This window comes from Fonsecaea pedrosoi (assembly GCF_000835455.1).
Source record: "Fonsecaea pedrosoi CBS 271.37 unplaced genomic scaffold supercont1.4, whole genome shotgun sequence".
NCBI classification, from domain to species: domain Eukaryota; kingdom Fungi; phylum Ascomycota; class Eurotiomycetes; order Chaetothyriales; family Herpotrichiellaceae; genus Fonsecaea; species Fonsecaea pedrosoi.
The window spans coordinates 413,803-427,127 of NW_013550612.1; the positions used below are offsets into that span (position 1 = coordinate 413,803).

At 51.5% G+C, this 13,325-nt stretch overlaps 7 protein-coding genes across 7 annotated transcripts; 4 read left to right on the forward strand and 3 right to left on the reverse strand.

Moving 5' to 3' along the window:
• Nucleotides 1–73: 73 nt before the first annotated feature.
• Z517_05919 (uncharacterized protein) lies at nucleotides 74–791 on the forward strand (the record flags this gene model as incomplete). Its single annotated transcript, XM_013427661.1, has 2 exons — nucleotides 74–485; nucleotides 532–791. 2 exons carry the CDS (start codon nucleotides 74–76, stop codon nucleotides 789–791), a joined length of 672 nt encoding a protein of 223 aa, XP_013283115.1.
• Nucleotides 792–1,350: 559 nt separating this feature from the next.
• Nucleotides 1,351–2,342, reverse strand: Z517_05920 (uncharacterized protein; the record flags this gene model as incomplete). Its single annotated transcript, XM_013427662.1, has 3 exons — nucleotides 1,351–1,756; nucleotides 1,807–1,926; nucleotides 1,981–2,342. The coding sequence occupies 3 exons, from the start codon at nucleotides 2,340–2,342 to the stop codon at nucleotides 1,351–1,353; spliced, it is 888 nt and encodes a 295-aa protein (XP_013283116.1).
• Nucleotides 2,343–2,700: 358 nt separating this feature from the next.
• Nucleotides 2,701–3,794, reverse strand: Z517_05921 (uncharacterized protein; the record flags this gene model as incomplete). Its single annotated transcript, XM_013427663.1, has 4 exons — nucleotides 2,701–2,891; nucleotides 2,964–3,210; nucleotides 3,289–3,413; nucleotides 3,536–3,794. 4 exons carry the CDS (start codon nucleotides 3,792–3,794, stop codon nucleotides 2,701–2,703), a joined length of 822 nt encoding a protein of 273 aa, XP_013283117.1.
• Nucleotides 3,795–4,327: 533 nt separating this feature from the next.
• Z517_05922 (uncharacterized protein) lies at nucleotides 4,328–5,717 on the forward strand (the record flags this gene model as incomplete). Its single annotated transcript, XM_013427664.1, has 3 exons — nucleotides 4,328–4,379; nucleotides 4,448–4,942; nucleotides 5,011–5,717. 3 exons carry the CDS (start codon nucleotides 4,328–4,330, stop codon nucleotides 5,715–5,717), a joined length of 1,254 nt encoding a protein of 417 aa, XP_013283118.1.
• A 1,405-nt stretch (nucleotides 5,718–7,122) lies between these two features.
• Z517_05923 (ATP-dependent Clp protease, ATP-binding subunit ClpX) lies at nucleotides 7,123–8,979 on the reverse strand (the record flags this gene model as incomplete). The annotated part of the gene is made up of 1 exon (XM_013427665.1): nucleotides 7,123–8,979. One exon carries the CDS (start codon nucleotides 8,977–8,979, stop codon nucleotides 7,123–7,125), a length of 1,857 nt encoding a protein of 618 aa, XP_013283119.1.
• A 930-nt stretch (nucleotides 8,980–9,909) lies between these two features.
• Nucleotides 9,910–10,532, forward strand: Z517_05924 (uncharacterized protein; the record flags this gene model as incomplete). The annotated part of the gene is made up of 3 exons (XM_013427666.1): nucleotides 9,910–9,984; nucleotides 10,083–10,107; nucleotides 10,153–10,532. The coding sequence occupies 3 exons, from the start codon at nucleotides 9,910–9,912 to the stop codon at nucleotides 10,530–10,532; spliced, it is 480 nt and encodes a 159-aa protein (XP_013283120.1).
• Nucleotides 10,533–11,003: 471 nt separating this feature from the next.
• Nucleotides 11,004–13,142, forward strand: Z517_05925 (1,4-alpha-glucan-branching enzyme; the record flags this gene model as incomplete). Its single annotated transcript, XM_013427667.1, has 1 exon — nucleotides 11,004–13,142. One exon carries the CDS (start codon nucleotides 11,004–11,006, stop codon nucleotides 13,140–13,142), a length of 2,139 nt encoding a protein of 712 aa, XP_013283121.1.
• Between the last annotated feature and the right edge of the window lie 183 nt (nucleotides 13,143–13,325).

Here is a 13,325-nt window from a genome sequence, read left to right on the forward strand (position 1 = left end):
TGGAAACTTGTAGTACACGAAAGCGATCCGTGAAAAAGGTTGAGATTCCGTGACATGAACCGGTTTCCGAGCCATGTCAGACATGGGTTCAACCGCCCCAGACACCATCCGCACGGATGTTCTTATCGTTGGCGCCGGATTTTCGGGCGTCTACGCTCTACACATGATCCGAAAGTTAGGCCTGTCTGTCAAGCTTATCGAGAAAGGGAGCGGGTATGGTGGTGTGTGGCACTGGAACCGCTACCCTGGGGCGAGAGTTGACTCTGAAATGCCGACATATCAACCCAACATCCCCGAAATCCACGAGACATGGAACTGGTCATGCCGTGACCCGGATCATCATGAGCTGAGGGCATATTTTGTTCACGTCGCGAGAGTCCTCGACCTAGAAAGGACACAACCTTCAATACGCTTGTCCAAGGTGCTGCCTGGGAAGATGGTGAATGGAACATCTTCACCCAGGATGGTCCTAACTACGTCTGCAAGTATTTTTTCCCTGTGTTGGGTTCGCTTTCCAAAAGCACTACCCAGATTTCCGGGGACTTGAGCACTACACAGGTCTCTTGGTACACTCTGCCGAATACCCAGGAGATCTGGACTTGAAAGGGAAACGCGTTGCTGTGCTCGGCAATGGCGCAAGTGGCGTCCAATGCATTCAAGAGATTGCCAGGGAAGATAGCCTGCTTACAGCCTTCATACGCAACATCAATACCGCTTATCCAATCCAGGGCAGGGGAGTTCACATCGCACAGCTCGCCACTGTGGGGGAGCCCACTCAGCTCAGCAACTAGGGTGAGCCCATTGAGATTGAGACTCGACTTGGGGGGTTCTTTACTTGTCCTTCCATCTATTCCTTGCCCTTTCCGAGTAGCCTCGAGCATGACCTCAGAAACAGGCGATGTTCTAGCTGGAAAAAGTGTACATATCAGACATGACATTCTCAGTCTTTTATTTGACAAAGGAAAAAGATATACGTGAGGATCAACGAGGTATAGCTCCAGATGCACGTTGTTCCACCTGAGGTGCTGACTTGGTATTTCCTAGCTTGTTTGATATGGGGCGATATATATTGTTGATCCTTTATACCGACTGCGACGGAAACATTTTGACTTGGCGTCGAGGTTTGACGGAGGTGCTGATAGGGCTGACTCCTTGTAACGTACTCGGTACCTCTGTGTTTGTAGGTGTCGTGACACTTCGTGCATTCCGAGCACCTGACTATTGGGGATTATGGCTCTCGACAACCAAGTCTTTGTACTTCTACTCCTGCCACTCCGCGCCAGAAATGATGTTCAGGTGGTACGACAAGTATTCCGGTCCCATCGATATGCATTCCTCTGCTCGATCATTTCATGGCACCCCTCTTCCTTCTCTAATCGCTTTGGCCATTTCACTCATCGCCCGGTCTTCGGCATAACGCTGATATATAGGCAGGTAGTGCTCCTTGTCACTCATGGTCTCGGTCACTGATTTTCTCGACGATACGACATCAAACCATTTCCGCCATCGATTCCACAGTTGCTCGTCCTCTCCGCCCTGACCTGGAGGGGGAATGCCCACGCCACCCTTGAAGTGGTCGAGCACCCACATCCTGACGGCCCAAGGTGCGAGTGCTACGTCGCCGAAAGTGAAGTCTTTGCCCATAAAATATGGACCTTCAGGATCAGCGTTGGAAATCCATGTCTTCAGGGCGTTCAGAAGCTCGGTGCGTGCTTTCTCCAAGGGATACGGGCTTTTCTCTGTGTGTTGCAGGACCCTATACTGCTGTGAGATGTCGATTTCAGACTGGGGTGCATCAATAAATACCTGTGGTATGCAGGTAGGATCCGGGTCGTGATGTGATCCACCCAGACTTTCATGACAGCTTTTTTGTAGGGGTCACGGGGCCACAAAGGTGTCTGGTTTGGATACATGTCTTCCAGATATCTGATGGTGTCAGCTGAGAGCAGCCTGTTCAGCCAGGTGGCTATCATGACTTACTCGCAGATGATATTGGACTCGATCAATGGCTTGGTTGACCCATCCTCTTGAGGGCATCCCAATGTAGGGACCAAACCTCGCGGGTTGAGCTTCAGAAAACTGTCTTCAATTGGCACAACGCGTTCCAGCGACATGCAGTGATGTGACACACACCTTGGTTCCTTCCGATATGGATTGATCTCGACATACTTGTACGGAATCTGCTTCTCCTCAAGAGTGATCCATGCTCTTTGCACAAAGGGACAAAACCATCCCGAGTACAAAGTGATGGGCTCGTCCTTTTGATGCGCCGCGACAATCTTGGCTGCAGCGCCTGTTGCCTCTGGGTAGATATCTGCGTCGGGATGTGAGACTGAACCCATGATTCCGATGTGCTTTCTGAGCCAAAAAGGATCTTCTTCTAACAAGGCGACGAGTTCCAAGGAGAATGTCTTTACGTTTGACTTATCGAGTTGTCTTTCCGTCCCCATCATTTGTAAGATTTGGAGATGGATTATCGTGACGCAACATGAAGCTGATCCCGTGAGCGGGGAAGCAGCAGGCATGACAGCCTCGTGTGGGCCATACATAATCCGGACAGCCTTGTTGACGAATGCTGTCTTTCACCAGCTATATCAGAACATGTTAGGAATTGACAAGGGCTTTTTGTCAAACTGGTAGGGTGAAATTATTTCAAATACTTTGTCGATTACATGGGGTTTGCCTGATTTTGAGATTCCTTTATAGAGATGTATCTCTGGCCCAAATCCGTTGCATGTCTTCTCCTTCCAGACCGTTGTGCCCGCTCTTGACGAGGCTGTCGATTGCTTCTTCGATGGGGACGTCGCCCTCCAGCAGATCAAACCAGCCTCGCGTATCGTTCCGATCCAACAGCGCCGCGGCCACCTTGGCGACATCCTCGCGCGGTACATCTGAGAGTTTTGGTGGTGACGCGTCAGCGAAAACAGGAGGAATGAAGAAACAGAGAAACGTGTAGTACTTACTCCCAGTTATCGACGTCTTGCCTAGCGTCACCTTGCCCGTGCCTGGCCTGTCCGTCAAAGTGCCTGGTCTCAAGTTGATGGCTTGAAACTCTTGGTCGCCGCCGTCCCGTCTCTTCTTCGCGAGGGCTTCGAGGTGCTCGTCCGCCTCTACTTTTGCCTGGAAGTAGTGCGGTAGGACGTTTTGGTTGATGTTGTCCGCGGCTTTCCGGTCTTCCTCGGTCCACCATGGCGGATAACCCTTGCGAGACTGCAATGCGGGAATTATTAGTGGAAGAGTCTGCGAGGGGTTGGTTTGCTAGGACGTGAACTGGAAAAAGCAACATACCGCGTGGTATGACACCATCAGGAACTTCTTGACGCCCGGCATGGCCAGCGATGCTGAGATGTAGCACTTTGCGGCGACCATGTCAACGGCCTTTGTCCTTTCCGGTCCGCCCTTGCCGCCGGCGCCTAGTCAATGCACTCCGTCGTCAATACACAACATACTCGCCCCCATGGGGGTCAACAGCACAGTCCGACTTTAAGCAGGAGTTTGTTTTGAAAGACAATATGAGATGAGGGATGAACTTTACCAGCACTCCACACGACGATATCCGGCTTGACCTTGTCCAACACGCGCTGCGCATCACTAACCTCCTTGACGTCGTCGAGACTGTCCACCAACACCTCGATCTTGCCGGGCTTGTCCTTGCCGAGCGCCAGGATCTCGACCTCGTGCGCCGGGTTGCGGACCACGCTGGTGACGGACCATTTCTTGGCGAGGAGGAGGGGTTGGAGGAAGAGAGAGACTTTGCCGTGCCCGCCGAGGATGAGCACGCGTGGCGTAGACATTGTTGGCGGACTTTTGGTATTCGAAAAAGGTCTTATTTTTTGGCTTTTGGTAATAGAATCTGGCAAAGGTTGAAGGGAGGTGAGGTAGAGGGAGGTTGTATGTATGTAAAGATATATAAAGAGGGCACATATATCTCCTTCTATCCTTATGTGTCTCACTATACAAAGAGTGGGGGCCGGAGCTTGATCTGTAATTACGAACATCACGTCACTAGCGGAACATCCGTCTTCGGCTTAGGCGGCCAGAGCGGCCCTCCCGTGTGCCTTGGTCCCTCTACGAACCCTCGGTGCCGCACTGGTCACCCCTACACAGGGCATGTTGGCGTGTTATAAGTGGACTTTTTCGAATGTTCTGAGCAAATAAGTGCCTGGCGACGATAGGCAGCAGGTCCAGAAATGGGACAAACGCAGAGAATGTCTGTGGCGGAAATCCCTGCCTCAGTCCTGTCGCGCGGGAACATGTCCACTGATTGTTGATTGTGCCACTACAACACAGTCCTTGGTGCGCTCCTACTCGGACTCCCATCCTTCAAATGAATGCCTTGTGTCATTTCACGCGTCACCGAATCCTCCTACACGTTTCTCGTACGAACGTGTTTCGACAAGGGGGTTGAATCTCTCCACCCACCGGGCCTTGTCGAACGGTGGCCCAGGCGTCTACCATTGCGAGATCGAGTCCGAGTCTCTCGAGAGATACCGACCTGGCGGCTATCGCCCGGTCAATGTCGGCGACACGTTTTGCTCGAGGAGGTATTGCGTCGTCCAGAAGCTCGGATGGGGCGGGTACGCGACCGTCTGGCTGGCTTACGACTCGGTGTTCTGCCGGCTCGCCGCGCTGAAAGTCGTCGTCTCAGAGATCAGTGCGGCGGGTAACAATGAAGTTCCAATCCTCAAACGACTTGCTTCGCTTCCGGAAGAGAACGAGCAGGGCCGCCGCCATTTGCGCAAGCTGACAGACCACTTCTTCCACGAGAGTCCGAACGGAAGACATCAGTGTCTCGTATTCGATGTCGATGGTGTCAGTGCTCCCACGCTTGCTGCTCGATCTGGTAACGGCGTGAGGCTGCCTGGGCGTCTGGCCTGGCAGGTGTCAAAACAAATCACCCTTGCATTGGACTGCCTGCGCTCGAATGGTATTGCACATGGTGGTGAGTGATATTCCCCCCAACTTCTGGGAGTTCTCTTCGCAGGAGTAATATTCTAAGAATGTTCCCAGATCTCTATACCAGCAACACCTTGGTTTCGCACGGGGAGGGACAATTCTCCAACCCGGCCTCACTAAAACACCTCAACCCGCCAGTCCAGGCAGATATCACTGCTCTGCCCGGTCACCAGCTTACCAAGAGCGTCCCACGACACATCGTCGAGCCAGCAGCTACATTTCCTCTCCCCTCCATCGACGGCCCTATCCACACACGCTTCATCGATTTCGAGCAAGCATTCCTCCACACCGACCAGCAGCCACTCGCAAAAGTCCGGACACCCTTGGTTTTCCGAGCTCCAGAGACACTGCTCGACACGACGTGGGACCTGCGCATAGACATCTGGTCTCTGGGATGCACCATCTTCGAACTCGTCACGGGACAGTCGTCGTTCGACAATTTCATGCCGAGAAAGGCACCCCTGGTTCTAGAGTGGATCGCGATGTTTGGAGACGTGCCGGAGCAATGGAGGTCGCAGGCGCAGGTAGTTGTGGGTGAGTGTCGCGATGAGATAGAGGGGGGTTCTCTCTCAAGCTGGCTTGGTGAGGTTTACTTCGGCAACAGAAGTACCCCCGAGAGGAAGGCGGAATTTACCCAGGACGATATCAAGAGGCTGGCCGATCTGCTGTCCAGGATGATGTGTTACTTGCCCGAGAATCGAATGTCGACCCAGTACGTCCTGAAGCACGAGTGGTTCGCGAAGAATCCCTTGGACGGGTAACAACGAAACATCATGTTCCGTAAAGCTGTATACCCCTTCCTCATATACCTATATACACACTAGAAACTGGCTATGTCGGCATTTCTGTGTTATTGTGGATTCAAGACGAAAGAGATCTAGTACCAGGCTCTGACATCCTTCCCCCCAATACATCAACAAGCAGTCATGCCAAATTCGGTAAATGCTGGACGATGTGTATGTGCATGTATTGTATGCCTTTGGTACCTCAGTGGTGTTCGTCGGTGGTCAGACGACCACACCACAGACAATGGGCATTGGCCTATTTTTAGTAAGTCGGTCGTATCCATGCCTCGGGTATCTCTTCAGACTAGAGACAGGTGGCTGGCTCTCTCCCGTATTCCTTTCAGCCTGTCGAGGAGCATTTTCAAGGGAAGTCGTCCCCCGTTGAAGAAGGAAACCCTTGTTGTGAGTCTGAGCATCGTGTCTTAGGCCGACACAATGATCCAATCCTCAAAATGCTAGCTAGTGTCCACTACCCCTTTCCACACGAATGACCTCGACTCCTAAGAGAAAGCTGTCCTGCTCTCACGATACTGGCGTAAGGTATTCTCAATGTCAAGCCACTGTCTTGTAAAGCTAGAAAACTCACGAGTAAACCTTGTCAATTCGATTCGTTCCACCTGCTCGTGAGTCTGTCGTCCCAGCGATGCGCCGTGATGTCCTTGGTCCACAGTATGACACCAGTTTCTGCCACACCTTCTGCCACACCCCACAAAGGGAACGTGATAATTGAAAACAGCCCAAAAAAATCCGACCAGGAGAAAAATCTCACGTCCACAGCCAGAATTGAACCCCAGGGGAGCAAAAATTCCGTGCCTCCCTGCGGATTAGATCCCGGGAGTTAGCAGACAGCCCGCTAGGGGGTTTTCGGATTTTTACCCTATGCCTCATGGTCGTAACGCCGTCACCACATGGTCATACAACCATGCAGCCAGCAAGACTCCGCAGTCGCTGGGTGAGTCCACTTTTGTGGCTGTAATCAGCTCTTGTCCGTAGGTGGTCACGGTGTCGCACTGCCCAAAGGCGACAGATATTTCGCAATAGAAAAATATATTCCTGTATGTTGGATTGAAAGGACCCGCTTAGATTGAGGTCGACTCCTTGGCGACGTGGATAAGGAGGTGTGTGAAGTGTCCGGCCCAAAGGTGAGGTACAATCTTGGCTGGATGGCAAGAAAGGCAAGGCTGCCGAAGGAAGATGTCTGGCACTCAACAGGATACAACTCGGCTTCAGTCGTCTAATTCTCATGTTCGTGGTCCAGGCAAGTCGATTTACGGACAAATCCTGGAAATCTCAAATAAATTGCTCAATCATCGTAACTGATTCGATGCTCGTCAGTCGTCATCAGTCATGATCTCATCAAGGCTGTCAAGTGTGGCGGATCTCAGCCGCCGCTTCCAGCAGCTACTGTTGTCTTCGTTCTCCAATCCTCGAAGCTGGCGGACACAGACTCGCCTTTCCGGCCAGGGTCTTTCTTTTTCTGCTTGTCTTCCCAGTCGCCCTCCTCCTGGGCGATAAGAGCATGGAATTTGCCACCTTGACCTCTCCCAAAGTAGATGGCTCCTTCTTCCCTCTTTGCTACACGTTCAGTCACCAAAACATATTTGACGCTACTTCCGGGTGCTTCGAACATAGCATCGCCGAGGATGGTCTCCATCTCCGTTCGTAGAGCTCGAGCTCCTGTACCCATCGCCAAGGCGTTCGAAGCAACCACGTGAAGAGCCGGGGTGGTAAAGCGGAGTTCGATGCCAGAGAGTGAGAACAGCGTGATATATTGTGCCACTAGCGAATTGCGGGGTTCTGTAAGGATTCGCAGCAACATAGAATGGGTGAGGGCGGATAAAGCAGTAGTAGTCGGTATACGACCAATAAGCTCGGGGATGAAGCCGTAGGACTGCAGATCGGCTGGGGTGACTAGGTCGAGCGGGTTGAAGTAGTTTGGTTCTGGAGGAGAGCCATCCATATTTGTCTGCTCTGGCGCTGGTGCCGGGGTGAAGAAGGGCAGATGTTTCTTGTAAAGAGCCTCTTCTTGAGATCCCGGTAAGATGGGGACAGGAGTAATTGTGGTAGATTTCTGATCACGGCTGTAGGAGACCAGATTCGAGCTAGATCGTACACTGGCCCCGAATCCAATGCTTCCTTTCGTCAAGCGGTCCATAACGTGTTTTTGAAGTCCGATGAATGCACCACTGAAGATGAAGAGGATATTATCCGTTCGTACGTTATAGACCTCGCCTTTCGCTGGAGCAGCCGAAGCGCCTGATGATCCAGAGGAGAACCCGGCGCCCAAAGGACTGTTAGTCGGGTACGTCTGCGACTGACCACCTGCCCGAGGAGCATTCCTCTCAGGTTTTGCCTGAATTTGAATGGTAGTCCCTTCGATGATCTTCAGAAGTGCTTGTTGGACACCTTCGCCCGACACGTCTTTCCCATGGCTGACCTTCGCTGTTGCTATTTTGTCGACTTCATCCAGGCATATAATGCCTCGTTCAGCCCTTTCAACGTCATAGTTGGCGGCGGCCAACAGCCGGTGCACGCAGACCTCGGCGTCCTCGCCAATGTATCCAGCTTGGGTGAAGGGTGTGCAATCTGACATTGAAAAGGGAACAGAGAGAACCCTGGCAAGAGTCTTTGCCATCAATGTCTTTCCCACCCCACTGGGACCAAGAAGCAAGATGTTTGACTTCTCCAGGGTCAGAGGACTTGTGTCTACCAAGAGCGAGCTACCTGTCCGCTGGTTAAGTGAAGCAGACGGCCCGCCCATACGGACGGTGGATTGCTGGCCGGGAAACTCATTTTCGACAGGATGTCGCTCTCTCCTTTCCCTCTGTGCAAGCAGCTCTTCCTCCTCCTCTTCACGTCTCTGCAACTCTTGTATTCTCTGATAGTGGTTAAAGACGGCCACGCTCAGCACCTTCTTAGCCCTCTCTTGACCGACGACAAACTGATCAAGGTGCTGTTTCAGAGCTTTGGGAGTCAGGCGAGAGCCATAAATCGAAGCTCCGCCTAATGGGCCAGTCGTAGGCAACCCTGGCTCATACGTTCCGGTGAAAGGTTGATTGACAAAATCGGAACGGTGAAATTGCGACGAGGACAGCCTCGGCGATCGGGTCGAAAGCCGCCGCTTGCTCAAGGCAATATATGATGAACGGAGCCGCCGTGGTAACGTGGTGGTTGATGCAACCCAGGTGCGATCAAGTGCAGGGCAAAGGAAGGTCGGGAGAGGTAGTATTGAACGCATTGGTGCTGTTTGAGGACGGGCTTCAAGTGCCAGCGCCCGAGAATACAGAATATCTACCTCTCGTTTGCATGCAGAAGTCTTGGTTCCGAGAAATGATGGCAAGAGGTGGTATGAGTCAACCCAACTATTCGGAGATGCGATAGCAAGTCGAAGCTCTGTGACTGCGCTCCCCTCATGTTGAAATCGCCACAGAAAGTTGCGATAAGTGCCGAAGTTTTGCCGATATTGTTACCTTCTCACTGCTCAACTCGATGCATAATATTGCTTCGCACCGAGCACGAGCCACAGTATCCATGAATGAGTGGGTGGGAAGGAGCATATGCATCAGTCAAACTGCAGAAGGAATTTACGTCAATTGTCTGCAGAATATCCCCATGTTGTCGGGAATGCAATTCTACGAATCTACTGGTTGGAATCTGTGTGCCACATGACGTTTCCTACTCAAGGCACCAATATTACCAGGGAAATGTGCCGCGGTAAGGCTGTGAATCAAAACACAACTGTGTCTGAATGATTTCCTCTCCATCTCAAAGGCAAAGAGCATACGCATAGGAGTCAAGCCGACATACACCATCGTAACTCAAAATGACTTCGACAGGGACGAATCTACTCGAGCATGCAACCAAGTCAAGAAGGCTCAAACAGGCACAGAAGTCCCTCTGTACGACGCAATGTCTTTCAATAGCTGTGGGAGGAAAAAGTGTGCGTGGATTTCTTCACCTTCCAGCAGGGTATACAGATAACAAGGACAAAGTGCCGGCGGGTGCGATATTGCTTTCTGGGGCAGGCGGAGGCGTCGTTGGTCCTTCTTCAATGTATATCTCCGTGGGAGACAAACTTGCCAGTCTTCGACAGGGTATACCTGTACTTCGACTCGATTATCGCTATCCGGCCCATGACACTCCGTGCGTGGAAGACGTAAGTGCGGCAATGGATCATCTTGAGGAGCAGTATTCTATTCGCAGATTCGTTTTGGTTGGCTGGTCATTTGGAGGCGCTCCAGTCGTGAGTTTCCTTTACCTTGAGGGCGCTGATATCGTAGCTGAAAATCAGTCGGCATGAGAACACCGTCAGTAACCACAAAAACTAATCATGCCTTGCAGTTCACCGTGGGCGGGCGAGAGCGAGGTAGGTGTCAAGCATTCTGTTGTAGACTTTATCTAACGTCAGTAGAACGTGTCATCGGATGTGCTACCGTTGCAAGCCAAACCGCAGGCACAGCTGGGATAAGGAAGCTGGCTCCAAGACCACTGTTGCTGCTCCACGGTACTGGTGATCGAACGTTGAGATGGGACTGCTCCCAGAGTCTATACGAGGCGTACGGCAAAAAGGGCCATCGACAATTGAAGCTCTTCGAGGACGATGATCATGCGTTGACAAGGAATGCGCTTGAGGCAGAAGAGCTGTTGTGCGATTTCATCGCTAAATGTATTGGGCTGAAGATAGACAACGATGAGCAAGAGAAGGTCATCCAGAAGCCCTTGGTGGATGGAAGTGAAAGAATCGAACTGATGGAGACTGGCGGCGATCTCGAGGGCGAGAGTATCGAGTAGCGCAGTCGCAGTCTGGATGGTTACAACGAGGGACTGTTCGGAACGGAAAAACTGTCGGGATGACGGCCCTTCCGTAGTGGCGGGTCAGAGAGTGATGGGCGCGATTGATAGGCTCGAGGGTGCAGGGGTATGGACCACTTGGGCCACTTTGCAGGCTGGGACCTTCCCCACGTCAATTTAGTTGTTGAGGGTTGATGTCATTATTGAGTCCCTCAAACCACAATTTCGCCGCAATCCCCCAGTGGTCTCATTGCCTGCGCCAGGTAAACACCTCATCCAACATTTTTCCCTTCAAGACACAAAAGTCCCTCCAACAAGATATCGGTCGTCCAGGATAGCTCGATAAATACTTTTGGGCTTCTAGGGTTTGCCATTTCTTCACGTCTTGCTCTTGTATTCCCTTGACCCGACCTAATCGACTATTGCAACCTATCCTAGCTTCTGTTGTGCCTTCCACTGTTATTGCCCCTCATGGCATTGAACCAGGACTCTGCAAATTCAGTCATGGCTCAACCGGCCAGCGGTGAAGCTCCCCCTGACGGAACAGGTATAAAACCTCCCCCGCTACCCTCGAGTCTCTCTCACATGTCACTAGGTGTTATACAACTCGACCCTTGGCTCGAACCCTTTCGGGAAGATCTTAAGTATCGATTTGCAAAGGCCCAGGAATGGATAAAGAAGATCAATCAAACTGAAGGTGGACTGGAGAAGTTCAGTCGTGGATTTGAAAAGTTCGGCTTCACATTCGAGCCGGACGGCTCGATAATCTATCGCGAGTGGGCTCCAAATGCTGAACAAGCTTCCTTGATCGGCGAGTTCAACAACTGGAACAGAGAGTCACATCCAATGAAGAAGAATGAATATGGGGTATGGGAATTGAGGATCCCTGCAAAAGATGGCGTCCCAGGAATTGCCCATAACACCAAACTGAAGATTTCCATGGTCATTCCTGGAGGAGAACGCATTGAAAGAATTCCAGCATGGATCACCAGAGTCACCCAAGATCTCTCGGTGTCCCCAGTCTACGATGCCGTGCTATGGAATCCTCCCAAGGAGGAGCGTTATGTCTTCAAGAATCCTCGCCCTCCTTACCCCAAGAGCGTTCGCATCTACGAAGCACACGTGGGCATTTCCTCCCCGGAGCTGAAGGTTGCCACGTACAAGGAATTCACCAAGAACATGCTCCCGAGGATCAAGTATCTTGGATACAATGTCATCCAACTGATGGCAATCATGGAGCATGCTTACTACGCTTCTTTCGGGTATCAAGTCAATTCCTTCTTCGCAGCAAGCTCCAGATATGGAACGCCAGAGGATCTCAAAGAACTTATCGACACTGCCCACGGCATGGGTATCACCGTGCTTTTGGATGTTGTACATTCCCATGCAAGCAAGAACGTACTGGACGGTCTCAATATGTTCGACGGCAGCGACCACCTTTACTTTCACGAAGGAGGAAAAGGCCGACACGAGCTGTGGGATTCCCGACTTTTCAACTACGGTCACCACGAAGTCATGCGATTCTTACTATCCAACCTGCGGTTTTGGATGGAGGAATACCAATTCGACGGCTTCCGTTTTGACGGGGTTACTTCGATGCTGTACGTTCATCACGGTATTGGCACCGGCTTCTCCGGAGGCTACCACGAATATTTTGGCCCATCCGTGGACGTCGAAGCTGTGGTCTACCTCATGCTTGCCAACGAAATGCTTCATGACATATACCCGAACTGCATCACCATCGCCGAAGACGTATCCGGAATGCCGGCTCTATGTTTGAAACTTTCGCTAGGCGGAATAGGATTCGACTACCGTCTCGCCATGGCGGTCCCTGATATGTACATCAAGCTGCTCAAAGAAAAGAAAGACGATGAGTGGGACATCGGAAACATTGCGTTCACCCTGACCAACCGACGCCATGGGGAAAAGACTATCGCCTATGCTGAATCCCACGACCAAGCCCTGGTTGGTGATAAGTCTCTGATGATGTGGCTTGCCGATGCAGAGATGTACACGCACATGTCGGTCTTGACCCCTTTGACACCGACCATTGATCGTGCGCTCTCTCTGCATAAAATGATTCGCCTCGTTACCCACGGTTTGGGGGGCGAAGGGTATCTCAACTTCGAGGGTAACGAATTCGGTCATCCTGAGTGGCTCGACTTCCCTCGAGCAGGCAACGACAATTCCTTCTGGTACGCTCGTCGACAGTTGAATCTGACCGAAGACCATCTTCTTCGGTATAGATTCTTAAATGAATTCGACCGTACAATGCAGTGGACCGAAGAGAAATATGGCTGGCTCCATAGTCCCCAGGCCTACATCTCTTTGAAGAACGAAAGCGACAAAGTACTAGTCTTTGAGAGAGCAGGTCTCCTGTGGATATTCAATTTCCACCCCACAAACTCTTACACCGATTATAGAGTGGGCGTGGATGTACCGGGCGTTTATCGGATCGTCATCGATACAGATGACGCCGAGTTCGGTGGACACGGGAGAAACGCAAAAGAGACCAGATTCTTCACGACCGACATGCCGTGGAATAACAGGAAGAACTTTACACAAGTCTACATTCCTACGAGGACAGCTCTGGTGAGTTCGCACCCTTGAAACCTCTGTGGCTGAAACTTTCTGTCATTGGACCAGTTTCACTGACTTGATACGTATAGGTCCTTGCTCTTGAATCGACTCTTTGAACCCAACTCGTCTACGTTTTGACTTCAGTTGTGGATGGAGGACCTCTGGGACGATTTGTTCTCCCTGGCTGGACAATTAACAAGTGACAGGAGGTCT